Here is a 27,719-nt window from a genome sequence, read left to right as displayed (position 1 = left end):
TCCCTCAAGGTGTCGACGCCGGAGCGCTACTCCAACGCCACGGGCGTCTACACGGTCGGCACCGTCGCGCACCCCTACACGCTGCAGACGCTGTCGAGCGGCCGCGCCTCGCTCGACGTGCACTGGCTCCGCCGCCGCTCGGTCCGCGACGCCTTCCTGGGCACCGTCATGAAGGGCGTCGTGCCCGACGCAGTGTCGTCGGGCGCCCGCGTGCTGCGCTTCAAGGACGCCGTGGCCGGCGAGGCCGGCGCCGGCCGCGCGCTCTGGATCCCCGCCGAGCGCGACCTGCCCGACGACCTCGAGTGGCACTTTGGCTTCCCGCTCGGCAACGCCACGGCCGCCGGGGCAGCGGCGGCCCTGGTCGTCGTCGACGGCAGTGGGCCCACCACCACCACCACCACCACCACCACCACCACCAACCCATCAGACCCGAGCGAGGTGGGCCTGCTGGACAAGGCCAAGAAGATCCGGTTCAGCAAGGAGCCGGCCGACCTGGCCATCCGCGCCGCCGTCGAGGCCTGGAACCTGGCCGACACGGAGGCCTGGCGCTTCGCGAGGGCCTTTGTCGAGCGCTCCGTCGTCGAGCGCCGCAAGTGGGAGGACGAGGAGAGCAAGTACGCCGGCGGCGTCGGGTCCGACAAGAGCCGCCGCGAGAGTTCTACTGGTGATGGTGGTGGCACGCTCGGCAGGTGGTTGGAGAAGGAGTGAAGGGTTGCGGCTGGAATAGGTAAACCCAGCAGCCCGTGCAAGCGCATGAAACCAGCAGGATTTGATCATCAGCGGAACTATGATGATTAGCGTTTTTTTTTTTTTCTGTATTTTTGGAGCCATATCCGGCCGGAGTCGAGGTTTTTGTTTCTGGCTTTTGTGTGACGGCACCGGCAGAATACATCAGGAGTTTATCGAGAGGGGGTATGCTATGCTTCCTAGATGCAACAAGCAACGAAAATACCTAGGTAGTCGACCGGCGGCCGAACTTGTCTACGGACTAAGCGGACGGACCGAGACACGCAGCTAAAAAGAGTGTGTTTTGTACTCTGACAATCTCTGGCTACAAAGTTGTACTAAAGCGAGTGTGTTTTGTTACTCTGTCAATCTCTGGCTACAAAGTTGTGCTAAAGCGACTGTGTCCTCCAGTTTACTAAAGCGACTGTGTCCTCCAGTGCTCTGGTTCATCCTTTTCCATCGAACGTACCATGTCTCCCCATTCAGCATCACGCATCCACGCCTTGCCCCCCTCACAAACACTACCACCACCACCACCGTCCTCCCTCCCCAACTGCTCTAGACGCAGGTCGTCGTCGTCGTCGTCGTCGTATCTCGGCCCATCTCGCCCGACATCTTGCGGGGACTCACGCCGCTGGTGGTGGGAATACACGCCCCCCGCCACGGTGTCGGATTCCGGACTCAAGGGCTGATAATAATAAACGCACCGTTTCCCATCCCCTCGCACCATCCGCCTAACCGTCCCGCCGCTGCCGCGAATTCCAGCAATGTACGACATGAGCGCCTCGGTCGCGGCCTCGACGGCGAGCTCGGCCTGGCGCAGGGCGTCTCTCATGGCCCTGGCGGTCATGTCGTCTTGACGGTCTTTGCCGAGGGAGCCGCCACCATTGCCGTTGCGGGACGGCCCCGCCACCGCCTCCCGCTCCCGCTCCTCCATCATGTCCAGCACGTGGCCGTTGACCCAGCGGCCGGCGAGCTGGCGCGCCGGCATGTCGGCGGCGCCGCGGATCAGGCCGCAGCACGACGCGGTCCCGCACTGGCACTCGAAGGGCTGGGCCATGGACCACTCGGTCGAGGGGTAGAAGAAGGTGAGCTCGTCGCCGGGCTGGAGGCCCTTTGGCCCGGCTAGGATGTTGAGGTTGGCCGTGTCGAAGATCTGGAGGGTGTGGGGGTGTGTGTGTGTGTGCATGTGTTAGTCTCTCGCAAGTTATCTTCACTGTGGTTTGCTACAAACTCACCAGCGAAGGCTCGCACGAGTGGTTAATGTACACCAGGTCGCTGTTGAGGTTCAGGTGCCTGTCGCGCCCGACCTGCACCGTCGCGTACGTGGGCCCGCCGACGGCCACGGTGCAGGGGGGCGAGGACATCTTGGCAAAGACGGCAAAGGGCGGCACCTCCACGCGGGAGCGCGACAGCGACGTGAACTCGGCCTCGTTGATCTCCACCTCCTGGATCTCGGGGTGCGAGGGCCGGGCCCAGTGGGGGATAATGGGAGCCATTGTGTCTGAGACGTGTGCAAGGGGGGGGATGAAGAAGATGGAAGATGGGGTTCCGGCAGGGCAGAGAGAAGGCGAGGGGTGTGCCGGCTATTTCAAGGTTTCTTGGGCGGTAGGATGGGATGTTTGGTGGCGGGCAGTGTTTGTCGTCGTCGAAGAGTAGGGGATGTTGGCCAGCAAGTAAGTGCGAGGTTGCCAGGTCGGGGTGGGTGTCTCGGGTTGGGAGCAGGAAGTGGTGGGCTTGGACAAAAAGCCGCGGAAAAGAGACAAAGAGAAGTAGGTCTGGGCCGGCCGTGGAACCGCCATCAGCAAGCCACCCGCCGCGGTGCTCCCACGCCTTGTGATCCATTTGCGCCGCCGGCGAACCTTGACACTGGCCCACGGCCTCGCGGATCCGCCACGGCGACCCAGCTCACGGTCTGGGCGAGGCCATGACATGTGCTTTTCGCGGGGTGAGGCTTTATTTGAGTCTTGGGGCTTGGTGGAGGGAAGGTGCCCCTCCTGTCATGTGCTGCCTGACAGATGCTAGGTCCCCTTGCTTCCCCACTCCCCACTCGGCAGCTGCGATTTCGTGCACTTGGCCTTGGCTGCATCTGCCCGAGACCCGAGACCCGAGGAGAGAATGAAAAAAAGAAAAAAAAAGTTGTTTCTGACCTCGGCCCGACTTGCCTGTCGTGTCGCTCGCTTTCTTTGGAGCCCGCGCCAACCGGAATGCAAGGGGTTCGTCTTGCATGAGCTCTCAGCTTCTGAGCTGCTTCCTCAGTTAGCGTCGACTTCCACGGTGGCTACTGCCGATTGGCTGATGCCGACGCACGACGCCAAGTCACCCTAGCTTTGGGTCGCGTCAGGGAGGGGAGCCTAGTACAGTATGCAGCGAAACCATTGCCAACACTTCCCGATTCCACGAGCTTTTGCCACACCGGCTGCCCTTTCTCGGTCAGTGCTGGCATCCAGTAAAATTCAAAAAGCAACTAGCGTGCTAGCCTTGTCGGTCAAGGCCAACTAACGAACCTGGTGCCGCATAGACGTCACTCCACGGAAGCCGTCCACTGGTGGCTTGCTCTCCGTGTGCGGCTGGGCCCGCCGGATAGCTTTCCGAGCCAACATGAAATACAAGTTCGAGCCCATGACAAGCATCGCGACACGAGCAATGCCCGCCCAGCCTATCTACGCAGCCAGAAGCGCGACGGCCGTGCCCCCGCCGCCGCCACGCGCATATTGGAGCCCAGTGCGTGTAGCGTGGGAGTTGGGGCCGCGAGGCAGTGTTACGGGGGACGGGATTTAAAGTGTGCAAAGGGTATACTACAGCCCCAGGTGTGCTGCTCATGGGCTGTTGAGCCTCGTGTCGGCAATATGAATATGCAAACTAATGGCACCATTAGCTGCAGTGGCCTTGGAAAGGCACAAGATTCCGAGGTTATTTCCCCATGATGGCCATGTCGCTGTTCTCCTGTCAGTCTTTTCGACTCGGGCGGCGTGGGATCCTCGCCCAGCGTTCGGCAGAGCGGGCAGTTTCAGCCGCACCTTGGCCAGTGACGCGTTGCGCGTATCTGACCGGGTATGCTTCGCGGTCAGCCGGCTCACCGAGGGTTTTGGACGCACCCCGGCGGCGCTCTCCCATGTAAAACCTATCCTATCACTTTTGGAACCAGGGGTTCGAGCTGCAAAAAGTCCCCAAGTGGGCCTCCTGCGAAGGCTCATTTTCGAGATAACTCCGAAGCCCGCCCAGCATCATCCCGTAGAGGACGGCCGAGATATTAGACAGGGGCGACGGGTCATCAGGTGCAAGTTTTGCAGCTTCTTTGTAGGCCTTTTCGGCTGGCGATGGGGGAGGTCGCGTTAGCTCGAGTGAGCACATTGCCCACATGAAAGGTTGCAGGGGCCAGCCCCCGAGAACCCCACTTGCCTTAGGTAGTAAGGGGATGGGGCAAGTTTCGACAGTTGGGAAAAAGCCGAGCTCAAATCCAGCGCTGCGGCTTTATCGCAGAGCAGAAGCAAGCTCCCCATAAAGTTCTGCTTCTTTTATAAACGGGGCTCGACGAGTAAAACGGGGCGGAGGAGGGCGTGCTTGAGGTGCTCACGTTTCTCGCGGCGACGGCACACATCAAACTGTGCGTGTCGACGCGGCCCCGGGGCGTCTATTGATGGTGCGTTCAACCTGCCGGTCAAACGCCCTGGTTATATGTATAGCTATACCACGGACGATATCCAGAGGCATATTCCCAAGACGCTGCTGGAAAAAAAAACATGTTTGGCAAGTTGGACCCCGGGGAGTCGTCAGGGGATCATAAAAAAAGATTGCCCAGCAAGCTGGAGCGTCTGGCTCCGGGTGTGCCTCGTCATCCGGGGACATGGGCATGGTCGTCAACCGCAACGAGCCAGTCGAGAGGCTGGAACAGATCATGTCCAACCTGCCAGGTGATCTGGAAGCCTAGTTTGAGCGCATTATCCAGAGAATTCATAGGAGCTTCTGGCAGGAGATGGCTGAGACATTCCTCATAAATATCGAGGAGGTCCAGCCACTCCCACTGTTCGCCGTGCAAGGTGATGCTGCGGCTGCTCCAAGGGCCTCCCAAAGGGCCGCTTTCTCGGAGGAGATGTCGTTTAGCCGCGTCATCCGGCTCGTCGACGGACGAACCTGCTCTACCACGCGCACAAAGGTCGAGAAGCCAAGCGGCAACGACGAGGGAAACGTGCTCATGGGGCCGCAAAGCAAAGAGAGGCCGTACCTCGACTACGCCCTGCGCCCCCCGCTGCGCGTCACGCCCGTCACAGGATGCCGTACCACTCGGTCCGCCCGTCGACAGCTGGGACAACTCTGATGAGAAGCGGCCGCGGTCCGTTCACCAAGTGTTTGGGCCAACTCTTCGGGGGAAACGGGCAGGCGGGCCGTGTTGTCCCGGATGATGGAGGAGGAGGCACAGGCTCGACGCGGGGACCTCCTGGTTCTCTAGGGAGGGCTTGGCATGGAAGATAGCTTGGAGCGCCTTCTCTACTCGGACGTCTTGAGACTGGCATATCGTAGCAAATGATGCCCGTGGGAAGTTGTGAGACTAGAATGTTCAGCATGGGGAAAGTCTATCATTGTGTTGGTAAAACTAAGCGAGAAAAAGTGCCCATGCGGCATGGAGGAGAAATCGATGCATCCCGCAGGCTTCCCTAAAGCCAGCACTAGGGGAGTGAAGAACAGTAAGAGGAATACGGTCCCGCGTCCTTACAGCCCCGTCGTCCTTACAGCCCCGCCGTCCTACTCGCACCCAGATCATCTTCTCGGCCTTCAAGCTCCAGAACAACCGCCTGTCCATCATAGAAAGGGGGAAGGGGGAAGGGAAGGGGGCGTGCAGAAGGCGTGCGTGCTTTCTCTGCATGCTTTGGGCTGATTTGCGGGCGACCCTTGAGCTCTCATCCGTTGTACCGCGACATCATGTCACATGCACCTCGACTGTGCCCTGCTGTAGGCCAAAGGCATTTCCCTGCCTGCGGTTGCAAACGCGAGTTCCGTACCCGAATGGGAAAACGATCTCGGAAAGATCAAGCAGTATGCCGTTCTTCCAGTTGCCCAGGAACCAGGAGTAGGGAAACTCGAACCCAATGAGCGACAAAAAGCCCATGGACACGGAGATCCTGCGGCGATTCGCTTCTTTGCGCTCCCCCAAATCGCCCTCGTCGTCGAGCTCGTCCTCCTCGATGTATTCGTACACCATGGCGAAGTACTCCCGACCTGGCTGCGGAGGCGGGCGGCGCAGACCGAGCCACACGAGGACCGGGGGCCGGTTCTTCCGATGCCCAAAGCTGTCCATGGTCAACTTCAGCCAGCCAAAGCACTGCCTTGTTCTGTGCATCCAAAGCTGTTCGACCGTGAGATCCATGTCGTCCGGAATGCGTGGCTTTTTGCGGCCTTCCTCGGAAAACGCATAGAGGTTCTCGATGGCGTTGGCTCTGGTGTCGGTGTAGTCGTATAACCGAACCGGACCGTGGTCGCGTAACGATGCCTCCATCATTTGCAGGACGGCAACGTTCTGGCATTCGCGTTCGGGAGCCCAGTAGGTGGCCACGTCAGGACGCTCATCATCCCAGAACTTGGCGTGGCAGTTAGAAGTCAGTTGTCAGTTGAATGTTGGATAGGCGGGGGAGAGGGAAGAAATGAGTGGCGGCACACCATTTTCAGGACGAAAGGGCCTTGGTCACCGAACGCGACCTTCCAGCAGTAGCCGTCCTGGCCGCCGCCCAGATGCTCCAGCCACCGGATGTCCTTCAGGTCAAGCGTGGCTTTTCGAAGCATGGGATGCCGCAAGTCCTTCCATGAGTAGCTGGGTGGGCCTGTCATAGGCGTGTCCGTGTAGAACGACTTTGGCGGCCGGCGTGGCTTCTCCGGAGCGGGGCGTGGAGGGGAAGGGGGAGAGGAAGAGGAAGAGGAAGGGTTGAGAACCCTCAGGGCAAGCTCGGAGGCGGACATGACGTGCGGCTGGCGATGGTGAGGATGGTGGTGTGTTGGTGTGTGAGGTATCCCGTTTAGGCGATACCGGATTGGGAAAGTGCATGTCTGTTTCTGGCTCCAGCGGGTGCAGAATGCTCGTTGTGCGGACCAGGTCTATCCATCGGGGTGGGCTGTGCACTCACGTGCCCTACGCCTCACCTCATACAGTTGGCAGCGGCAGTGGTGGGGAGCGGTCGAGAATGGAATGCTTTGGTTTTGAGATGGGCAGTATATATCAAGCGAGCTGGTTTGTTATGGATCCGTGCACTAGCGTGACCTAGTGGCAACCACGGCGATGATTCTCTCTAGTCTATCGCACGTGACTGTGCCTGCGGCACTGCCTACCTACGTGCCCGTCATGGCATGTTAGCGTCAGTCCATGTGTTAATTTATAGATATCCGTTCCCGACGGCCGCGTACCTTGCCAGCGATCCAGAAGATTCCACTTCCGGACTTGAGTCAGTCCCGGAAAGATGCGTCTCCTCGGACAAACAGCCACTCGCTGGTGTACTTGTTTGATTGAGGAATGCGAAGAGCCGACGTTGCAGGTCCTGGAAGAAGAGGATGTCCAGGATAGTTGCCTGCCGCTTGCTCGCTTTCCTTTCTGCGTCGAGGCATTCTAGCCTTTCTTTGAGAGCTGCCAGCTCGACTTGCTTGTTTGCCGCTATTGCGCCTATGTTTTGCTGGATTTGATCGAGTTTGAACTCGGCCTTGATGCCATGATTCTAATACATCTCCCTGGGGGCTTAATCTTTATTACCACGGCTTGAGTGGTTATCCCTAGCGAACAAACTATCAAGCTCGTGGCATTCGACACTTGTTGGACTTCAGGAAATTAAGGAACAGGTCTCACTGCCGGGTTTGCTACTCACGCTTGCGATATGGCACTGACGTGTCTTATGCGGCTATCCATGGACTCCAGACGACCCCCGAGCTTGCCGATATCCCCTTTCCTGAACTGTGCCGTTGACGCGATCCGGGCTCCTTCCCAGCCCCTGAACCTGGCCCACTTGGTACTTCCAACTTCAGAACCGCCGCATGCAGCTTAGTGTGCAGCTTCTCGGATTCGGAGATAAGCGACGATAGATTCTTCCACTGCTCGGTGGCTGATAGGTCCTTGGAGGCTTGGTCACTTTTGCGCCTGATATCGCCGAGAATGTGGTCTAGCCCTCCCAGATTCGGGACGACGACATCGACACCCTGTCGAGCCGACGCCGCCGCTCTGGTAGCCTTGATGCCGAAGTCGATGAACGTGATAATGCCCGAGATCATGCCGACTATGGTGACGGGGTCCATGGCTGCTACGGCCAGGGGACTGACCTGCAGCAGCGCAGTGATACGACCAACAACCACGGCCAGAAAGGAGGCCAGGGAAAGGAGGGGTAGGAAGGGCAGGTGCCCCTCCCCTCCTTGCTCAAGTAAGCAGGATCTGTCAATCTGTCAACAGATCCACAGATCCAAGTTGGGATCTGTTGGTCTGTCCAGAGCCACAGATCCAAGGCCTGTGAGGCCAAGAAGGGACCTCCGGATCCTAGTATAAGAAGGAAGGGTTTCCTACTGTCCTAAATAGTGCTTGAGAGATGCACTGGCATTAGTCAATCTAAGTTAGCTTCCAAGCATCCCTTGGAACAAGCATTCAGACCGCACCCAAGATCTTTGTGAATCCCTTCAGTCTTCAAGTCACGTGCTACTGTTCAGTGCTCCTCTGGTGCCTTACCTTAGGAGCAGAGGCCTGACTGTAGCACGCAGGAATGGATCACTTGCTGGGTTATACGGTATGAGAAGTTCGGCGTCTGGGTGCCGCTGCTTACCTCCTCGAGAAAAGCGTAGCCTTGCCGGTTTTTATTAGCTTTTTTATTAATTTATTTAGTGTCACAAAGTAGACAGTATATACTGTCATGAGGAAGCCTTAGGCATAGATATCAGATGCCTGAGGCATCGGAAGAGCGGTCCCCCTGCCTGGAAGCGTGTGACGCTTCCAGGCGTCAGGAGGGAAGCTTAGTAAGCAAGGAGGACAGGGAGTCACGTGTATATAAAGGGCAGAGGCCCCTACGGGACCCTGCACTTCAGATCCTTTCCTCCTTAGAGCATATCAACCGGAATAGCCTCAAACCGTGCCTATCCCTTCTACCTGCAACATTTAGTATTTAAATTTTTATTTTTTTATCTTTTATTTTTATTATTTTTATTATTAATTTTTATTATTATTATTATTATTTTATTTTTTGTTTATTTTTAAATAACTTAATTTAACTAACAACGCTGCTGAAAACTCCCCGCCTGACGCCTTCCTCGACATACCCCTTCTCAGTTCGGAACGCCAGCACACGGTGGCGGTGGTAGACTGGGGTAGAAGAGCAAGCCAATTCTGAAGCGCCGAGACGCAACACATGCGGCAGAATTCAGTGGCGGCGTGCTCTAGTCGTCAAACATGAAGAGGGGACAGGCTCTCCGAAACCGCAGCGAAATGATGAGCTGCTTGTTTTTGCTGGCTGTCTCGGTGGCCATGTGTAACGATATAGCATAAAATTCACGAATAAAAACGACGAGAGAATAATTATGGAAGTGGCTGGTGTTGCTCGCTTCGTCGGACATGTTCGCCAGATCATCGGCGATTTCGAACAGCGAATGTTGAAAGCAACATTGAAACAAGATTTCTGCGAGGACACGACCTCAACACCAGCATCCCGCTCCGGCAGCACAACAACGGCTTCATCCGAGTCCATGATCTTGCCTAGTGGCAAGGAGGCGAGCGTTCAAGGCGGACGCCAGAGCGGTGAATCACGTATTCCGTGTTTCGTAGGCAAATATACAGACATCGAACCAGCAGGTATCCAGACGCAGCTGAACCAAAAACCGGGACCGCAAACCCGTCAAGGCTCGTCCGTCAGATCTATGACAAAAAGGTCGCTGCGCCGGTACAGCCGACGCCGCCGCCGCCGCCCATCCGCCCGGGCCTCCTCCTCCTCCTCCTCGCGCATGATGCGGTCCGCCTCCTCCCTCGAGACCTCCACCTCGCACATGTAGCCGGCCGCGCTCCTCCTCGATCTGTACAGCTTCGTCATGTTTCCGTCCTCTCCCGGCCCGCCCGCCGCGTCGGGCGGTGGCGGTGGCGGCAGGCGCGACTCGGCCGTGGCCCACGTGTCCTCGTCGCTGTACTCGCTGTCGTGGCCGCTTCCGGCCGAACCCGGCGCCGCCGTTGCTGCTGCTGCTGCCGCCGCCGTGGCGGTGGAGCCACCGACACTCCCAGCGACTTGGGCGCGTCCGCCATGGCGGGCAGGCTCCTCCCGCACCGTGGGCTCCGCTGCGTGCTCCGCAGCCTCCGCCGCCGGTTTCCGCTCCGGCTCGCTTGCGTCGTCGTCTGACGATAGCGAGATGACGGAGGGCGGGCGGCGGAACCTCGGCGGGGAAGAAGCCGCCGGCCTGGCCAGCCCCTCCTCTCCTCTGCCGGAGCGGCGGGGCGGCGAGCGGGCTGCGCTCCTCTCCCGCCGGGCCGGGGCGCGGTTCTGTGTTGTTGCCTGCTGTTTCTCAAAGCCGTGCTTGACGAACCCGAGGATGGTCGTCTGCTTTGTCTTGTCGGCACTGCTGCCGCTGTGGGCGTGGCCGGCTCCCGTTGTCCTCACAGCAGATGTTGAGTCTGGAGCGGAAGAGAGATTCAGACGCTCCATCATTCTCGTAGGGCTCGTCTCCGACGAGGAAGTGCCAGAAGATATGCGCTTCCGGTGGCTGGTGGAGGCATGTGGAGGCGACAAGGACAGCATGTGCGGATCTGGGTCGTCGAATGAGTTCTCGGGCATTGGAGGCACTGCGTGCTCCCTCAAGGACGACGATGAAGATGTTAGAGGAAGAGGCTGTGGAGACGCGGGAGCCGATGGTGGGCTAGATGAGAAAGCAACCGGTTTCCAACGTGGTGGCGGCGAGCGATGGCATAGCGGGGGAGAACAAGAGCCATTATCAGCAGCACCATCTCGGCCCGATTCTTTAGGGGTCCTGCGGGTAACGATGTTGATACTATTATTATAGCTTGCATTTTTTGAACTGCCTGTTGTAGTCCCAGCACTCGAAATCACTGAGGAGGAAGGAGTTCTGTCGGTTGTTGGGCTTCTTGATCTTGCGTGCTCCACGGCTGGCGGTAGCGAAGGCTCCCCAGCCGAGTTGGTAGCATCCTTTGGGGTGCCTCTTTTGATTGTCTTTGTTTGCTTGCTGCTGCTAATGGAACAATCTTCGACACGCTCTCGAATTTCCTTCAACTGGACATTGATGAGAGAGCTTGTCTGTCGTGTTGCCGGCGAGTCCGACTCGGGATTTGGTGACCCGTGGCTTGAGAGGCCGTCGAGACGGTCAGGGAGAATGCCTGGCTTCGCGGAGCCCAGTCCTGTGGGTGCAGATACCTTCTTTGTGGCTTTCAGGTACCTCTCCATTGTATGGCTGGGCTCTGGCGCGGCCTTTGTTGTCCTGGTCCTCGTCGCCTTGGGTGCTGATGCCGCCGTCTTCTTCTTTGGTGCTGATGCTACCGCCCTTTTCGCCCCCTGCTCCGCCTCCCAGTTTCTCAACACCTCGGGAGACCCAAGCCTAACTACAGATTCGGGGATCCAGACCACATCGGGCTGGGACGGGTCAAAGACCTTTTTAGGCCCGCCACCCTGCGTGGAGCCTGGCGCCTCGGCATCTTCAAACTCATCATCGCTGTTGAGAGCCAGGCCGCCGCGCCCGTGTGCCTCTGGGGCCTCGTCTGGTTCTGCGTCGAGGTCTATGTCGACGACGGCCAGCGGCAGAAACGACACGCGCAGCTCGGGAATCCGTCCGCTGCTGGGGTGGTCGACACGCCGTTTCAGTATGGCTTCCACCAGGCAATCTTGCTGCAGCGACGGCAGCAGCATCTTCTGCACGAGGAGGCTGGGGCCTAGTACGCGAATAAACTTGATTGCGCCGCCCTTGCCAGTCCAGTCGAACGTGTTGGCGGTAAAGTCCCGCAACCCCAGAAGATTCATGTCGCCGCCAACAAGGGCATCAGAGAAGGAAATCTTGAGCCTCTCGAGCGCAGCATCCCGGGAAACCACGGGGTGCGTGTAGTAACCCAGAACTTCCATGTCGGGGAAATCGTCCGGTATCGCAGCGGCTACAGCCTTGTTCCGTCTGCTAAAGGACCCGCTAACGTTGTCGGCCAGATCCCGCCTGAGGCCCTCGCGCCACGCGGCGAGGACGGCCGGCGGGTCGGAGCGCTTGATCTTGCAGAGAGACCTGCCGAACCCGGCGCGGGCGGCCTGGCACGCAACCTTGACACCGCAGCCGGGGATGCCCTCCGGGTCGTAGTCGCCGCCACTCATCAGGGCGACGAGCACCATACCCTCACGGTCGAGACCCGCAGCGTCCGGGCGCGCGATGGCGGCCGAGTCGTAGACGGTGACGTGTGTGGGCGGGCCGCTGCTGCCGCTCCCCTTCTCCTTTTCGGCGGACCAGCTGCGCAGGGTGCGGGTGCAGCCGAACATGATGGTGTCGACGTCCTCGCTGAGCACGGCGTCGACGATGCCGCGGCGCTGCAGCAGGGCGCACTCGGCCTCGGCCTCGCCCGGCGCGTCGTGGGCGTAGAAGCCGAACAGGCGGATCAGCTGCTTGGCCATGGCGGTGGACACGACGTTTCCGCCGCTCCGGCCGCCGCCCGTACGGCGGCCGCGCTTCATGGCGGGCTTGTTCGGGCCGTCAAAGACGAAAATGGGCTTGATGGTGTGGCTCTGCAGGCGGACGAGGCGGTAGAAGAGCGTGCGGATGGCCGGGTTGGAGCCGCCCTTGGCCGCCTGTGCCTGGAACTGCCATATCGATATGTCGATGGCCAGCCGCAGGGGGCGTCCTGTCTCCTCCAGGGTCTGGACGGCGAGCTTGGACAGGGCGATACGGTCCCCCGGGCCAATCTCTTGGTAGATACTTGACGTGATGGTGTTAGCTCCGTGGTTGTATCCATGGAAGCGCGCCGGCATCATGCACATACCCCGGAATACCCATCCTGGGTGAGACGCTAGGTCAGTGAGACGCTACGATCAGTGAGAAATAGACACTGGAGCGAATGGCAGCCAAGAAAGATGGGAGCAAGAAACGAAGCCGGCTCAAGGCAGGCGAACGACAATATCAGTGTTCCATTGTCAGCATATCAAGGAAGTAGCTAATGTTATTTTATAAAAGAAAACTCGGGACCTCGGTTTAGGCCCTCAGTCTTGAGAGCTGAGTTGGGGTGAAAATAGTCGATTGAGATGGAGCCATGAGTGAAGTCGGTGACTATGCATTTAAGTGGGGCTTCCCTCCATAGCACTGGTTTCTACGGGGATGTGGGCCAAACAGCCCATAGCGAATTGAGCGAAGAACCCAACATGAGGAAGTCCTAGCACTCAAGCTATCCTGGCCTGGCTGAGGTGCCTGGGCTACCACATTGAACGTCAGCCCCGAACTTGGAGCCTATCGCCAACTGTGTGTCTTTTGTCACAGTCTCTGGTCCCAGCCCTGGGCCCTTGACAACCCCTCGCATGCGGGGCCTTTCCTGAGCAAACAGCCGCAACCATGGCCAGCACCCCCGGCCCAAGCCTCGCCCACCGCTCCGTGGCCAACATCCGGACCGGTGCCGGCGCCGGATCGCCCTCCGGAGCCGGCACTCCCGGAGTGGCGAGCGCTACCGGCAGCGCTGGCGGGGGCCCGGTCAGCCCGCACACGCCGCTGCGCGCCGGCATGTCGCCCGCCTTTGCCTCGCCCTCGAGTCTGCGCGCCGAGGAGGACACCATCGTCGTCGAGCTGGGCTCGCGCCGCCTCCGCGTCGGCTTTGCGGGCGACCCATCCCCCAAGGCCATCATCGAGTTCGGCCCAGACCAGGCACGCCGCCTCGGCGACTTCCGCCACTGGGACCCAAAGAGCCAGCAGCAGCAGGTACTAACTCCCTGGGGCGATGACCATGAGCTGTGGCGCCTCGATATGAGAGGGCTTGACCTGGGCCTGGTGGCCGACAAGCTCGAACGCGGTTTGAGGGAGGCCTTCTCTACGTGAGTCTTGGGTTTTGCCGTCACTTTTACCTTGATATGCGCAACCGCTCACGCCGCCACCTCCCCCAGCCACCTCCTCATCGACTCGCGCCCACGCAAGGTTGTGCTCGCGCTGCCGCCAATGATGCCAGTGCCTCTGCTTTCAGCGACGCTCGACACGGTCTTCAGCCGCTTTCTAGCGCCCATCATCTCGCTGCTGTCGTCGCCCGTCTCGACCGCCTTTGTCGGCGGCGTGCGCTCCGCTCTGGTCGTCGACGTGGGCTGGCACGAAGCCGTCGTCACTGCCGTCTACGAGTACCGCGAGGTCGCCTGCACCCGCAGCGTCCGCGCCGGCAAGGCCTTGGTTCACGAGACCCACGGCCTTCTCGCCCGCGCGGTTGCCGCCCAGGACGGCAGTGGCGACTCTACGGACGATTCCGATGGGAGCAATACCAAGCGCGTCGTCAGCTTTGCCGAGTGCGAGGACGTTGTTGCCCGAGTGGTTTGGTGCAAGCCCGCAGTCGACAACGGCAACGCCACCAAGGAGGAGTCATCGCCTGACGGCCTTACTACTGTCGCAGAGCAGGACGAGTCCGACACCGAGACGCCGCCACCACCACCACCACCTGCACCAGCGGACTCGCCCACAGACCTGGCCGGGGACAGCGTCAGCATCCCTTTGACATCAACACGCCCGCCAACCACGGTGACGCTCCCCTTTGAGCAGCTCGCAGAGCCGTGCGAGCGCGCCTTCTTCGAGAAGCAGTGCTCGCGGGCCAGCTTCGACGACGAGGAGCTGCCGCTGCATCTTCTCGTCTACGAACACCTGGCGGCCCTGCCCATGGACGTGCGCAGCGTGTGCATGTCCCGCATAATCTTCACGGGCGGCTGCGCCGGCGTCCTGGGCCTGCGCGGCCGCGTCTTTGACGAGGTCGACCGCCTCGTCCGCCGCTGGGGCTGGGACGTCGTGCGTGGCAAGATGGTCGACAAACGCCGCGCCGAGGGCCGCCCCAAAGCGGCCAATAGCGGCGGCGGCGACGACGGCGGATCCGATCCCGCCGAGGCAGGCGGAGGAGACGCCGGAAATGGCGATGCCAACAAGCCCTCGGGGGGTCAAGAGGAGGACGGCGTGTGGCACGACGCGGCCAACGCGGTGCCGGCCCCGGACCCGATCGAGGCGCACATGCGCCGCCAGCAGCAGCAACAGCAGCAGCAACAGCAGAACGCCAAAACGGGCGCCGCCGCCGCGCGCAAGCTGGCGGAGCCTCCGGAGGCGGGCGACCTGCGCGCCATCGAGTCCCTGGGACCCTGGGCCGGGGCGAGCCTGCTGTCGCAGCTCCGGGCGCCGGCCATCGCGACCATCGACCGGGAGCTGTGGCTGCAGCAGGGCGCGGCGGGCGCGTCGAGGGCGGCCGAGGTCGACCTCAAGGCCCAGCACCGGCAGAGCATGCGGCCCGGCGAGTTCATCAGCCGCGCCACGGCCGGCGGCGCCACCAACAACACGAACTGGACGCTCGGGGTTTGGGGGGCTCTTCAGTGATGGCGCTTTTGCTGCCGGACATGTTTATGGCTTGGGAGCGAGGAGGGTGCCGTCTCCCCTATCATGATACCCTGGGGAAAGTGTGCATTGCATGTTGTTTTGTCGGGGCGTGCAACTTGTTAGCTGCCTTCTATTCCAGACAATGGCAAGTTTATGTGACAACTGTTCCCCCTGTCTCTTTGTTTTAGTTTTGCCGTTGTTACGCCCACTTGCCTTTGGTGTTGTCGAGGCACTAGACGGAGGTACCGGACGGAAGCCCTTATCTCATGGCCTCGATTCATCACTGCCGACCCGCAATCGGACTCGACATGGACTACAGGTCCCCGACATAGACCAACCGACCCGGCACCCGCTCGAACCTTTGACGCCACAGACATGCTAATAGTCGCAAAGGCCTGGCCCAGACACCGTATCCGCATTCAGTCAGGTCTCAGAGTCGCGAAGAGGACATTTACTAGAACAGCCTCGCTCAAGATGCCCCTCACAGTTGGTCCCTCCGCCCCTCGTTCCATTGTTCAACCTAGAGACACTGTGATTGTCGGGTTGGAGAAAGAGGTTCGAAAAAGTTGGTTGAAAAGAGAGAAAAAAAAGACAAGAAAATATTTCTTCGGTAGCATAACTTATGGAAAAAAAAAAAACAAGCGACAAAAAAAGTCTGGATAAGCTCTAGGAGTTTCGAATGTGTAAACCCCAGAGCTACAGATACAACCTTGCAGGTGGTGTTCCCTTCAGGAAGTGAGATACCGTTACACTACGCAGACAGATGGTATGTTAACAACCACCCCTTCGACCTTGCCTTTAAAGCCTAGCACCGTGACCTGTTCTGATGGCATTGTTTGATGCTGGCCTGGTCCGAGCTTCCGAGGTGTTCTTTCAGCCTCGGGTTGCCGCAGCTCGAGGACCCACCAACAAAGCAAAGATCAAGCGGGAAACATAAAATAGCCCGTAGCCCGTTGTCATTACCACACACACAACTGGTCAACCGACTGATATATCGTGATATCCAGGCCATTGGACAGATCTGCTCCACCCCCTCCATGGAACACAACTTGCAGCAGTGCGTTCAGCTGGTCAAGGAGGCCTCGGCGGCCGGCGCAAAAGTAACTCGCTGGTGTCCTCCCTGTAACACCGGTCTTCTCGCTTGGTCAGGATCATTGTTGCCGCCAAGTGTCGACCAATGACAAAGGGGCTCTCTTTCTTCAGACGGGGAACAGGCCCTGTTCAAACCCGACCTCCCCGCACGGATGGCGCGGCTGACTGGCTCCTCCCACGTGCGCCGCCCCCAGGTCCTCTTCCTCCCGGAAGCATCCGACTACATCGCCGAGAACCGCGAGCAGTCCCTCGCGCTCGCGCGGCCCGAGTCCTCGTCCCTGTTCGTGCTGGGCCTGCAGGCCGCGGCGCGGGAGCACGGCGTCGACGTCAACGTCGGTATCCACGTGTCGGCCCCCGCCCCCGCCTCCGACGGGACCAACCAGAGGCTCCTTGACCGCACCATCCACATCACGGGCAGCAGCGGCACGATCGACGCGCGCGGCACCTACGACAAGCTCCACCTGTTCGACTACGGCGCGCTGCGCGAGTCGGCGCACACGGCGGCCGGCGCGGCCCTGACCCCGCCCTTTGACACGCCCGTCGGCCGCGTCGGCGCCCAGACGTGCTTCGACCTGCGCTTCCCCGAGCCCGCCCTCACCCTGGCCCGCTGGGGGGATCCGCGGCCGCGACGACCAGGGGCGGGGGGGCCGGCGCAGGTCCTGACGCACCCGTCCGCCTTCACGGTGCCGACGGGGCTGGCGCACTGGGAGGTGCTGCTGCTGCTGCGCGCGCGCGCGCCGTCGAGGCGCAGTGCTTCGTGGTCGCCGCCGCCCAGGTCGGCGTCCACCACCACGGGCCGGGCCGGGCGGCAGGGTCAGCTTCGGGCGCAGCATGGCCGTCGATCCCTGGGGGCCGCGTCCTGTGCGCCCTGCCCGAGGTCGGGGCCGGCGGCGAGGTGCCCGAGGCCGCGGCGGCGCCCGCGCTCGGCGTCTTTGACGTCGATCTCGGCGAGTGGGAGCGCGTTAGGGATCGGATGCCGCTTGTGAGACGGACGTGAGTGATTTTTTCTTCTTCTTTTCATCCTACATCACTCACCACCCCTTGCGCTAGGCCGCACATTCTCACCCCTCCCTTGCTCATTCAGCTTTCGGGCTCCCTTTCCCAGAAAAATAAATCCCCCGGCGTCCATATTTGCTTTTTTTGTTTCTTTCTTTTTTGCTCCCCGGCTCGCGATTGCTGACGCAGGTACAACAATCACAATCCTTCCTCCCTTGGGGTCTGTGATGTGCTGCATGGGTTGCAGCGACGTCTACCCGGAACTGTGATCCGGGCCACTCGGGGTGGTGTGATGGATGTGACGCATGGCATCCCCGACTGCTCACCCCCAAATCGGCTTCCTTTCCTGGCATATCCAGCGACTCGGCACCCTGCTGTCATTGCAAGGGGCCAGGCAGACTCGGCGGTATCATTATGATCAAGTCCAGACACTCACCAACCAAGGCTTTGTTCTTATATCATTTGTCAATCGACTGCCTTTTATTTGCCCTGACGTATGGGGCCGCGGCCTTGAACTGTCACATTTTTTCTGCTGCCCCTTCCCAAACACGAACATGTTCATTCACCACAACACCACCCAGAGCCAAGGGGGAAAAAAAGACAGGCCCGTCCCACAGCACCGGGAGACGCTGCGTCGTCGTCGCTGCGGGTCGGTCGATCAATGGAATGGCCTGGGTTGCAAGGAACGACCCCTGCCTGGCTCTGACGGAAGCGATGGCCTGGTTCCCGTCGAGGGCTTGGCTCGCAAGCAGGGCTCGAAGCAACAACAGTCTTGGCCTGCCGCCGTTGGACGCACACCCTGATGACCCTTTTCTTCTTTTTGCATTTCCCATATCGGTCGAGTCGGGCTGGACATTTGTGAGAAGTCGATCAACAAGGGATGGGGAGAGCTGACTGGTAGCCGAGCGCAGGACCCCTCTGTCTCGGCGATCGCTCCACCCCATCGTGCGGTCCTGGAGATCATGAGAGGAAAGTAACCCCCTGGGCGGCCAACAACAGGACAAGACTGGCCCATCTCGGTAACCTATCGCGATCAACCATCCAACCGGCCTTGATTTCTTCTTTTTTGCTGGCGGCGAGCAGAAAGACGCCTTCCCGCCTAGAACCAATTTGTGCCCGATGTTCCCGGCCGATGTGGCTTGGTCGCCTCTGCTTTTGTTGGCAAGCTGAAACACGGCTCACCCCACAACGACCTGTCAAAAAGAGAGGCATTGGAGATGGGATTCGATAATCAAATACACGAGATAAAATGAATCAATAAAGTGAAACAAAAAAGAAAAAAGAAAAAAAAAATAAGCGAAGCAGTTGGAATTTGACAGCAGAGGGAGTGCGCGTCCAGCAGCAACCAACCCCCTCCGCCCTCGCTCGCTTGCAGCTGCTTTCGGTTTTGTTGAGGAGACACAAGGAGGAAAACAGGGCGGGCGGGAAGCGAGCGATCGTCGTCCAATGTATCAGACATGACAGAGAGGGCGGACGACAAGGACCGGCGGAGTGGCAGGTATAACTGAGGTCACGACGCAGCACGACCAGGTCAGCGGATCAAAGGGCCCTCGCCACGACCCGAAGATGAAGGGCGGCCGTGATGGCGATCTTGTAAAGCCGTCGCGTGTATATTGGTTTCGTGGCAGAGCGGCATGGTTGGAAAATCAATAAGCAAAACCTATCACAGTCGAGGCAAAGAATGGAAACCAGATTCTAGTCGGCGACTTGGCAGCGACAAAGAAAACAAGCCCATCTGTCCATAATGGAGGATCCGAAAGCAGCACGAGCACCCGACGGAAAAAGCAAGGGCCGGGAAATGGGATGTGCAGGCACGCATCCCCAGGCTGAGGATCCATTGAGCTGTCACTTTTTTGGTGACTCGGACGAGACATTCACTCCTCTTTGGGTGAGTTGTTTTTTATTTTATTTTATTTTATTATTGTTATTTATTTTATTTTATTCTCAGGCGATTGAATTCCCTGGGATTTACCTTTACCGTATGTCCTCTCCACTTCTCCTGTTTTGCACGCCTGTCCGCTCCATCTCGATGGCAATGCTTCCGCGGACCAGTTGAGGGTTCATGATTTTTTTTTATCTTCTGTTTGGCTCATCGTCGTGACCCCTTTTCACCACGCGGCGGTGCCTGCCAATGATTACCCGCTCCCCGTTCCCCCCGTCTTCCCTGTCATTGGTCCCGGCTCTGCGGTCCCTGATGCAGTGGTGATCAAAAAGGGGTTAAGTGGGGGGTGGGCGTGTTATTTGTGCTGGTTGGCGTGGTGGGTGTTGTAGGCGGACGAACGCGTTTGAGCTCTGCTGCTTCCCTGTGACCTGGCTTATCCTTTTGTTATCAACCCTCACCTCTAAAAAAAAAAAAAAAAAAAAAGTCACCGTCATTGCTTTCTTCTTTTTCCATTCCAGTCGCCCATCCATGTCCCAGCTTCCAACTTCCAGCGAGCTAGCCCCTGGGGCTAGAATGCGCGGCGGCAGCATGGAGGGCCTGCGCACTTGCCCGCTCCTCCTCCATTAACCTTGCATTAGCTCCCATTTTTCAGCCAAAGCCAAGGAGCCGGGTCGTTGGTCCGTCGGCCTTGTGCGCGGACACCCCTGAACAATCCTATTGATACAATCCTATTGATCTCGAGGGTGGGTGTGCGGTGCGTGCGCTGTGTGCGGTTGTTGTTGGTTGCTTTTGTGTGTTTGATCTTTGTTGCTTTTTTTTCTTCTCTCTCTCTCTCCTCCCCCGACTTTTGAGTAAGGTGATCTGTCATGTCTTTCTCGTCGTTGTATCTTTTCCCGACCCCTCGCACAGGTTTTGCATTCCTGTGTGACAAAGCCCAGCCAGCAGCCCCCCCGACCTTGCTCGACCTCGGCTCTCCCTCGGGCCCTTGCATGAGCGAACGGCCGCTTGGTCGAGTCTGTTTCGGTCAGCTGCGCATCGCCCGCCGCTCATTGTTTCCAGTTTAATGATTTTATCCCGGCTATCCTCTATTTTATCTTATCCCGCTCTGTTCGTTACTTGTGTCCGCTCGCCCTCACCCCCTCCTTTTTAGCGCGCACGTTTCGCCATCAGCTAGAAGCAACGAGATAGCCTTCGTTTTTGTTTTTTTTTGCTAGTCAGCAACCCTATCGCTCACCGTCTGAGCTGTCCGTCCGCGCGCGCTCCCACCGAACATGGCCAAAACCTACGCACCGCCGATTTTTTTTTTGGCTGTAATTCTGCATGGCCGATGGCACCCGCGTTTGCCTATGGGGAAAAAAAATAAACCAAATTTAACGAGTGAGGGGTGTGTGCGCGCGCGCGGGCGCGTGTGTGTGTGTGTGTACTGTGCGTTGTGCGTGTATGGTATGTGCGTGGACTTGCGCCTATGGCTGGCCAGTAGTACTGGCTGTGTGTCCTCGCCGCTGCGTTTGTTTTTGTCCTTTGTGGATGGACGAACGAATGAAGCGGACGGGAACGTGCACCATTCCCTTTCGTTCGTTTTCGTTTTTTTTTTTTGTTGCTCCTCCCACCCCAGACCACCAACCCCGTCACACGAGAATATGCCGGTCGCACGACGAATTGGAGCCCGCGGGGAGCACGCGAGACGAAAGGGTACTCGATGCGCAGTTCCATCTGGTGTAGCCAGCCTCATTTCCCGATTTAGCACCGATCAACGACGTAGAGCCAACTGCGAAAGGGGGGGAGGAGCTTTGCTGGGTCTTTGCCAGTGGTAAAAGGGGGAGAGAGAAAATGACATGAACACGTCCGTCTCCTGCGTTGTGTCCAAGCTCCCGCTGCTGCTGCTGCGTCTGCTCAGCCCAGACATGGCCCAGTCATGTACTAGGTTTTTGATGTCCGACCAAACAAGGTAGCAAGAACAAGAAAAGATACAAAAATGGACATGGAGACCTGTAACCATTGGGGGACATCATGATCGTCCTGCACGTCTGTCTGTCCACCCCGGATTTTTGTCAAGCTCGCTTGGGCGCGCGCGCACTGCTGGCGGGCCTCCCATCGCTCCTAAGTACTTTCCCACACGCTCGCTCTAGACTTAACGGTTAATAAAAAAACAAGGAGGGGGACGGACGGGCTGGAGGATCCGATCCGGGTCATGGGACTGGGCCAAGCTGTGTGCCCTCTCGCTTCTCGAGCTGCCTGGTAAATTGCACGGGCGCCCTTGTTTGATGACGGGCCGGCCTGCTTTTGCTGCTACCCAACTCTCACCCCCCAATGGACTCGTCGCTCGTCGTCGTCGCATCCTGTTCGTTTTAGCCGGTCCTACTTGTGCGTGTTTGCTTCTTTTATGATTTTTTTGTCTCTCTTTCCTTCTCTGTAATATCAGCCCACCCACCTAATTTTTTTGGTTGCCCATGCTCCATGGTCAGAGTCAGCTCATCAAATGAAGCCGGAGAATGCCCTTGGCGCCAATCTAGTGCGTCATTGACGGTCACAATGTATCCCGGACTTCTCAGGGGGCACAAACCCCCAAGGTGTTACGCGCCAAGGCAGCGGTGTGCGGTGAGCTGTGCAGCACGTCACGTAGCATTGAGCCCGAGAGCGTGGGAGAAGGTGAAAATAAACTTCGAGTGTGAGCAAGCATAGGAACAGGATTATGGTGCGAGCACGTAGTTGAATTGTACTTGTACAAAGTCTAATAGTAATAAAAGTAGTCGAAAACAATGGGTATCTCTCTCTTCTCTTCAAGGCGAGGAACCGGGCCCAGGATCTGGGTCTGCCGAATATTCCAATAGCCTCGTGCATCCAAAATGATTGAACAGCGCTGTGAACAAACGAGAAGGATAGATGGGAGTGGTGTGTGCGAACGAAAAGAAAGAAAGCATTCGATCCCTCACCTCCCCGCGAAGGGAGGGCTGGAGGGAGCCCAAGCGAGGAGCGAAAGGAAAAAGCAAGGGGAAAAAAACCCAAACCGCAAGTCTATATGCATAACCCAAAACAGAGACATTTTGTTTTCCCAACCTGGCGAGCCAATTTTTAATAATCCAATCCCATGTATATCCCAGCATTATATGGGGCTCGCGTCCCCTGTCGCGTCGTCTTTTTTTTTGTAGCCAGAATGGGCCCAACGACAGCCTGGAATTCCTCTCCGAGGAGCCAAGACGCGGAATTCGTCGGAAGGGATTGGGCGGACCGGACACGTCGTTGGTAGGAATCGGTCGAGAAATGTGGATTGTTCTCTTGGACGCGTGTCGCCTGTTCTGTTTTGTTGATTGTTGCCGAATGACCCCGTAAAGGAAAATGTGATTTTGGTAGCCGAGAGAAAAGCGAATCCGATACCGTCTATAGTTGAACGCCGCGCGAGACCGAAAAGAGAAAATAGTGGGGGGAGAAACACAGCTGAAAAGGGACAGTCGAGAATGGGACAGAGGCCAAAGCGGAATGCGCGGCGAGGGAAGTCGTCTCCCTTTGAATGCCTCGGTTGAGACCTCGCCACGATTGGCTGCAATCTTGATCTCTGTTTGCCACCCTGGCGACCTGCTGCTGGGAAGCAAAGTCGGGCTGAGACGGTGTGTTGTGTGTGTGTGTGTGTACGTGTGCGTGGTGGCGGCGAGCCAGAAAATGTATTCCTCAAAACAATGATAGGAAATAAGAGTATAGGAAAGACGGGATTAAAACGTGTGTAAGGTTGATCCGATATCCGGAAAGCGAGGCATATCGAGCCGGTCGGGAGGAAGAGAACCAAAAATTGAACAGGCTTGCGCTTGATGGTGTACAAGAAAAGTGGGCGGTGCAGGCGCGTCGTTGGTTGCGGATGCGGTCCGGAATTACAAGGAGTTGTGTTGTTGTTGTACAGCTGACGGTAGCGTTGTTTAATGATTGACTTGGTGGTCAAAAGGTGGTGAGCCCTGTTGCAGAAGGGCGAAGTAGGCCAGTGTCGATGTTGGAGAATGGCAGGAAGGGGAGGGTCCACCGTGGTCAGGCAGGGCCGCCGTGTTGATCGCCGACACACTGGGGTATCGAGTCAAAGAGAGACAGACGGAATAAAATGTGTGCGGCTTTAGGTTTTCGAAAATGCGGTGTCATATGCACGACGTGGTTGGGTAGACGCCGTGCAGACAGACACACAAAAAACCTGCGACGTCGGCCGATTTGACCAAAGTGCGCCAGGACAAGTCCGGCACGGAGGGCGGGGAGGACCTTCTTTGTCGACACCCGCCGGCGGTTCGAGCCTCTGTAGGCTGCTCCGGGATGGATGGGCCACGCATGGAAGGCCTTACCTGGGCTTCGGCGGGGGGGGCTTGGGCACACCCGTGGTGTCGTATGCGCCACGACCCATGGGCGTGGCGTATTGTGTGCTCGAGGCGGCCATTGTGGTGGTGAACTGCGGGAGAGAACGGGGCGTCTCTGGGGCAGGGAAGAAGCCTAAGGCGGAGAGAGGAGAGTCTTGTGTAAGTCCCATGGTCGCTAAGGTTTGTCTGTGGATGGGGGTAGACGGCTTTGTGTGATGAGGGGATGGGGGAAATCTTCTCCCCGGACATCAAAACGTGACGGCACCCACGGCCGGTCTTATATCCATCCACCTGAACACGGTGATGGGGACCGGTGTGCGCATGTCAACGCCATAAAAATAAAAAATAAAAAAGGTATCGTTGGGCAAAAATAAAGCCAGAGCGAAAGGGGGTACGAGCGATGGGCAGGGGGATGCCGACAGCAAATCCCGCTGTCCCGACCTGGGTTTGGACGGACGGGGTGGACCAGGTCTGGTTGGGCAGGATTTTTTTCTGACTCACCAAAAGAAAAAAAATAAGGGTTTGCTTTTTTCCCTCTTTGAGCAGTCAAGGGCCGCTAGGATTGGTAGCAAGGGGTTGCGCGAGGCGGTGTTGCTGCAGCACGCGGAGAGCGGAGGGGACCAAATAAAAAAAAGTCTTGGGTTGTTGTGTTGTCAGACCCTCTCAGGTCTATCTCCTCCGTTTCTGGACTCCCTGTCGGAGGATTGCTTCGCGGCAAGGTACGGAGTTCGACGATGAGTGTCAGGGACCCCAGGGCAGCTGAAGGCTCTAGGCAGCGCCGGAAAACGCGGGTGAGACCGTCTTTGGTCTTTCACAGCCTCTCTGACAAGTTTCTGCTGCTGCTGCTGCTGCTGCACGGTCGACGAGGGTTCGGAAGTCGATCGTTGCGGTCGAGTGCGTTGACTCGGCTGGCGCTATCTTCGAATGGCGGTCGGGTCGATTGCTGCGCTGTCAGGAACGTTCTGCAGGAGGCGGCAGGTGGGGACGATGCAGCTCGAGGTGTGGATCTAGCCTGGGACGGCAGAAAAAAATGGTGTCGGCCTAGGCGAAGGGGGTTCGTCGTTGTTGGTACAAAGCGAAGGTCGGTGACGGGCTGACGTTGGCGTGGCTGCTGCGGGTTGCAGGAAACGGTGGAAATCGATGGGGAAGTTTTGCACCTCGTGGTTGTTCTAATATTCTACACTGCGACAGGGAAAGGACGCAAACAAGAGACAGGAGAAGACTGTATTAGGAGGAGATAACCTCTAAAATGTTGTGTGAAGACGGCAGGACGGAAGAGGAGAGGGAAAGTTAAGGGGTGTGTCTGTGTCTTATATGAATCGTCTGGGGGATTATTTTCTGGCTGCCGGACCCCTTCGTTTGGGATGGCGCGCCGCACACACGCTCTGTCTTTCTTTCTCACACACACACACACACACACGCTTCCCTAGCCCAGCACCCGAACCGCACACAGCACCCTCATCGCCCAGACGGGTTGCCCATTTCCCCTTTCCGTAGCTGGCGTCAAGGTTGCGGTCCCCGGTCGGGCTTGGTCTCTCCCAATTCACATCCATGTCGGGGGTGTGGCCCGCCAGAGGCAGCCGAATGTGTGCGCTATGGGCTGGCTGGGACAGCGGGTGTACCTGACCTGAAAGAAGAACGGGTCCACCACCCCCCCTGGTTGAGTGTACCTGAACCTAGCCTCTTTTTTTTTTTTTTTTCTCACTCTCCTTGCCTGGCATGCACCCTAGCTGATCCGAACAAGTTGTACCGGGATGTACGGCACACCTGGGTCGTTTCTGGTCTCTCTGGCCACACCCCCCAGCAGGGGGATAAGGGGGGTGTGTATATGCTCGCGCGCTGGTCTGTCAAATTTAGGCCCCAGGACCTGGGGGAGACAGGGCAGGTCGCGGCCCAGCGTCGCTCTGGCGCTCGCCGACTTCGTGCGTTAGTCCCGTTAGGGCAGTGGGTGGAGTTCAACAGCATTTCGGGGCAGGGTCCGGGAGAAATGGAGCTTAGCGCGAGCCAAACAAGGCTCAGTCCAATTTTCTGGCCCCAGCACTTCCCAGTCCCCTTTGTTGCCATTCCACGTCCCTTTTTTCCATCTCCTGGGGCCCTGTTTTGGAAGCCCTGCTCGAACTTTGCCAGAAGCCGCAGAAGCCTTCGGTCGCCAGGGCCAGGCGGGGCGGGGGGGTTACCTAGGTAGGTAGGGGAAGGGAAGCTGTGGAGAATGGCGCTCCCACTTATCAATCAAATTTGTCCAGACGAGCGCCGCCGTCCTTCCTGATGAGGCCGACGGGCCAGCCCACCCGGACCAACAAACACGTCGACTGGGAAATTTGTGCATTGCTTTGACATTTTGACATTGTTTGGCATTTGCCTTATCCTTCTTCATTGCGGTTATGACCTGCCGATTTTCCCTGGGGGGTGCGTGACTAAAGCCCTGCGACTGACCGAAGCCTGTTTTTTCCGCGCGGCCTTTCTTTCACCTTTTTGATTGCCCGCGAGGCACCACCAAGCCCTGCCCTCGGCGCCGCCTCTGCGGTCCCATTCGCCCACGCCCTTGTTTTGCCTCCGCCAACTGAAGTAACCGGGGGGAGCTAACTGAGTAGCTGTCCAGCCTCGGCTGGCACCCTTCCACGTCCCAATCGGAGAGCCGCGCTGGGCCTCGCGTGTGACGTTGGATGTTCCGCGGTTCGCTCCTTGTGCTCGTCACCTTTATTTGGCTTTTGCTCTTTGCTTATTCTCTCACTCTCTCCCGTCTCTCTCTCTCTCTCTCTCCCAGCCTTTACATCGTGGCGCAATCGGCTGTGCCCCCTAGTCTCGGCTCAAATTGAGTACCGGCAGCCTATCCTAGCCCCCCAGGCCGCTCACGTTCCGGCCGACTCACGACCTAGCAGGGCGCCATGTTCGCCTTGCCTCCTGCTCGCCTGTGCTTCGGATTTCCCTTGGACCCTCTCACCCCATGGTTACCAGCTGTCCGGAAATACAGGCATTTGTGCCGCAGGCCGCATGTCGCAGCAAATAGCGGGCAGGGACTATAATAACAACAACCCTAGCCTGGTCGCAGAAGAAAAAAATTTCCATTGCCTTCCGTCTCATCAAAGGCGGGTCTAAATACACGCCAACAAGGATCAAGGCGCCGCGGAAGCCTTGTTTGATAGCGCGGCAGACCATCCGGTAGAAATGTGCAAAGCATAGCGACTCGTGGGATGTGGGAAACAAGCACCAAGATACACCAGAAAAAGGAAAGAAGAAACGATGGGGGCAGAAGGATCCGAACACGGGCCTGTTCCTATTCCAAGATGCTAGTGACCGGTGTAACGCCGAAAATGAGAATCGTCCACCGGGCAGAACAAAATGGGCGCCGTCGTCGATGCTAAGTATCCTTAGCTGGGCCTCTACCGTGTAGACTGTGAGGCTAGCTGTGCACAAGCAAACGCCTCACTTTGCTTTTTTTCGGGAGACGAAAACGTAGATCCTTCAGGACCGCATCCTCGGGATTGGGGGCTGAGGCAGAAAGAAAGGAGTTGATAAATGATGGAGAGAGGGAATAAAGGTACAAACAGCAACAACACGGCACGGCTGGCACGGCTACTACATGTTGTTGCTGTTGCCTCCCGATCGCGCCACCATGCCACCATCGGCGACACCCCACGGCTGATTACCTCAGGCGGCAGGACAGGACAAGGCATGGCGATGGGGACACACACAGTCAGACAGGACGACGTCCTTGTGCATGCAAAAAAGTCATACCACACCTCACGGGCAAGCGAGAGCCCAGGAGGCCGGGAAGGGACTAGGCCTAAAACGCGGCCAATTGGCCTGGACGGATTTCCGTTTGGTCGCTTATCACCCGCAAGCCACCACCCACTTCTCTGGAACGATGGTAGGGGTTCGGGGTAGAAAAGGGGGGGGGGGGCGTGCGTCGACTAACGAGAGAGGGAAAGGAGCTGTTGCCTGTACATGTAGCCTAACCATAAAGACAAGCCCGCGGGTGGCGGGAGGGGATCAGGGAGAAGGGAGAGAGAAAAAGAAATACAAGACAAAAACAAGAAACGGAAACAAAAAAGCAAAGAAACAAACGCTACCAGCAGGTCCAGAACATTTGGGCGCGCAAGATTGAGATGACAAGGCAATCCCGACCAGGCATGACAGACGAGGCTGCACAAGCTGGGCTATGCCTAATTTCAATGTTTAGC

At 58.2% G+C, this 27,719-nt stretch overlaps 11 protein-coding genes across 11 annotated transcripts in view; 4 read left to right on the top strand and 7 right to left on the bottom strand.

Moving 5' to 3' along the window:
- GGTG_04646 (hypothetical protein) overlaps positions 1–1,085 on the top strand; it is a gene marked incomplete at its 5' end in the record, with an annotated part of 2,876 nt that extends 1,791 nt beyond the window's left edge. The window contains one exon of the mRNA XM_009222442.1: positions 10–1,085. Within this exon, the coding sequence (XP_009220706.1) occupies positions 10–708 (699 nt within the window). The 3' untranslated portion in view covers positions 709–1,085. The remainder of the gene's footprint in view (positions 1–9) is intronic.
- A 199-nt stretch (positions 1,086–1,284) lies between these two features.
- GGTG_04645 (hypothetical protein) lies at positions 1,285–2,225 on the bottom strand (the record flags this gene model as incomplete). Its single annotated transcript, XM_009222441.1, has 3 exons — positions 1,285–1,360; positions 1,434–1,882; positions 1,965–2,225. The coding sequence occupies 3 exons, from the start codon at positions 2,223–2,225 to the stop codon at positions 1,285–1,287; spliced, it is 786 nt and encodes a 261-aa protein (XP_009220705.1).
- An 87-nt stretch (positions 2,226–2,312) lies between these two features.
- GGTG_04644 (hypothetical protein) lies at positions 2,313–2,660 on the bottom strand (the record flags this gene model as incomplete). Its single annotated transcript, XM_009222440.1, has 1 exon — positions 2,313–2,660. One exon carries the CDS (start codon positions 2,658–2,660, stop codon positions 2,313–2,315), a length of 348 nt encoding a protein of 115 aa, XP_009220704.1.
- Positions 2,661–4,702: 2,042 nt separating this feature from the next.
- GGTG_04643 (hypothetical protein) lies at positions 4,703–5,121 on the top strand (the record flags this gene model as incomplete). The annotated part of the gene is made up of 1 exon (XM_009222439.1): positions 4,703–5,121. One exon carries the CDS (start codon positions 4,703–4,705, stop codon positions 5,042–5,044), a length of 342 nt encoding a protein of 113 aa, XP_009220703.1. The 3' UTR covers positions 5,045–5,121.
- Positions 5,122–5,268: 147 nt separating this feature from the next.
- On the bottom strand, positions 5,269–7,158 carry GGTG_04642 (hypothetical protein). Its single transcript, XM_009222438.1, has 3 exons — positions 7,120–7,158; positions 6,382–7,044; positions 5,269–6,301 (listed from the first exon to the last, which is right to left on the bottom strand). Exons 2-3 carry the CDS (start codon positions 6,676–6,678, stop codon positions 5,645–5,647), a joined length of 954 nt encoding a protein of 317 aa, XP_009220702.1. The 5' UTR covers positions 6,679–7,044; positions 7,120–7,158; the 3' UTR covers positions 5,269–5,644.
- Positions 7,159–7,505: 347 nt separating this feature from the next.
- On the bottom strand, positions 7,506–7,995 carry GGTG_04641 (hypothetical protein; the record flags this gene model as incomplete). Its single annotated transcript, XM_009222437.1, has 1 exon — positions 7,506–7,995. The coding sequence occupies one exon, from the start codon at positions 7,993–7,995 to the stop codon at positions 7,597–7,599; it is 399 nt and encodes a 132-aa protein (XP_009220701.1). The 3' UTR covers positions 7,506–7,596.
- A 235-nt stretch (positions 7,996–8,230) lies between these two features.
- On the bottom strand, positions 8,231–8,599 carry GGTG_04640 (hypothetical protein; the record flags this gene model as incomplete). The annotated part of the gene is made up of 3 exons (XM_009222436.1): positions 8,231–8,284; positions 8,417–8,435; positions 8,511–8,599. 3 exons carry the CDS (start codon positions 8,597–8,599, stop codon positions 8,231–8,233), a joined length of 162 nt encoding a protein of 53 aa, XP_009220700.1.
- A 737-nt stretch (positions 8,600–9,336) lies between these two features.
- Positions 9,337–12,909, bottom strand: GGTG_04639 (hypothetical protein). Its single transcript, XM_009222435.1, has 3 exons — positions 12,686–12,909; positions 11,091–12,621; positions 9,337–10,550 (listed from the first exon to the last, which is right to left on the bottom strand). The coding sequence occupies exons 1-3, from the start codon at positions 12,697–12,699 to the stop codon at positions 9,573–9,575; spliced, it is 2,523 nt and encodes an 840-aa protein (XP_009220699.1). The 5' UTR covers positions 12,700–12,909; the 3' UTR covers positions 9,337–9,572.
- A 143-nt stretch (positions 12,910–13,052) lies between these two features.
- Positions 13,053–15,904, top strand: GGTG_04638 (hypothetical protein). The gene is made up of 2 exons (XM_009222434.1): positions 13,053–13,721; positions 13,791–15,904. The coding sequence occupies exons 1-2, from the start codon at positions 13,249–13,251 to the stop codon at positions 15,238–15,240; spliced, it is 1,923 nt and encodes a 640-aa protein (XP_009220698.1). The 5' UTR covers positions 13,053–13,248; the 3' UTR covers positions 15,241–15,904.
- A 260-nt stretch (positions 15,905–16,164) lies between these two features.
- On the top strand, positions 16,165–19,102 carry GGTG_04637 (hypothetical protein). The gene is made up of 3 exons (XM_009222433.1): positions 16,165–16,340; positions 16,527–17,325; positions 17,576–19,102. The coding sequence occupies exons 1-2, from the start codon at positions 16,278–16,280 to the stop codon at positions 17,316–17,318; spliced, it is 855 nt and encodes a 284-aa protein (XP_009220697.1). The 5' UTR covers positions 16,165–16,277; the 3' UTR covers positions 17,319–17,325; positions 17,576–19,102.
- Positions 19,103–23,118: 4,016 nt separating this feature from the next.
- Positions 23,119–24,875, bottom strand: GGTG_04636 (hypothetical protein; the record flags this gene model as incomplete). Its single annotated transcript, XM_009222432.1, has 3 exons — positions 24,040–24,875; positions 23,527–23,671; positions 23,119–23,257 (listed from the first exon to the last, which is right to left on the bottom strand). The coding sequence occupies exons 2-3, from the start codon at positions 23,616–23,618 to the stop codon at positions 23,119–23,121; spliced, it is 231 nt and encodes a 76-aa protein (XP_009220696.1). The 5' UTR covers positions 23,619–23,671; positions 24,040–24,875.
- Between the last annotated feature and the right edge of the window lie 2,844 nt (positions 24,876–27,719).

Source organism: Gaeumannomyces tritici (assembly GCF_000145635.1).
Source record: "Gaeumannomyces tritici R3-111a-1 unplaced genomic scaffold supercont2.2, whole genome shotgun sequence".
Classification (NCBI taxonomy): domain Eukaryota; kingdom Fungi; phylum Ascomycota; class Sordariomycetes; order Magnaporthales; family Magnaporthaceae; genus Gaeumannomyces; species Gaeumannomyces tritici.
The sequence above is the reverse complement of the archived record's forward strand: the minus strand, read 5'-3'. Positions and strand labels throughout refer to the sequence as shown.

Coding starts and splice junctions, on each gene's coding strand:
- GGTG_04642 (XM_009222438.1), bottom strand. CDS start 6,678: ATGTCCGCCTCCGAGCTTGCCCTGAGGGTTCTCAACCCTTCCTCTTCC. Junction 6,302..6,381: donor GCCCTTTCGTCCTGAAAATG/GTGTGCCGCCAC, acceptor TGCCACGCCAAG/TTCTGGGATGATGAGCGTCC.
- GGTG_04639 (XM_009222435.1), bottom strand. Junction 10,551..11,090: donor ACCTGAAAGCCACAAAGAAG/GTATCTGCACCC, acceptor GCGTCTCCACAG/CCTCTTCCTCTAACATCTTC.
- GGTG_04638 (XM_009222434.1), top strand. CDS start 13,249: ATGGCCAGCACCCCCGGCCCAAGCCTCGCCCACCGCTCCGTGGCCAAC. Junction 13,722..13,790: donor TTGAGGGAGGCCTTCTCTAC/GTGAGTCTTGGG, acceptor CACCTCCCCCAG/CCACCTCCTCATCGACTCGC.
- GGTG_04637 (XM_009222433.1), top strand. CDS start 16,278: ATGGAACACAACTTGCAGCAGTGCGTTCAGCTGGTCAAGGAGGCCTCG. Junction 16,341..16,526: donor CCTCGGCGGCCGGCGCAAAA/GTAACTCGCTGG, acceptor CGCCGCCCCCAG/GTCCTCTTCCTCCCGGAAGC.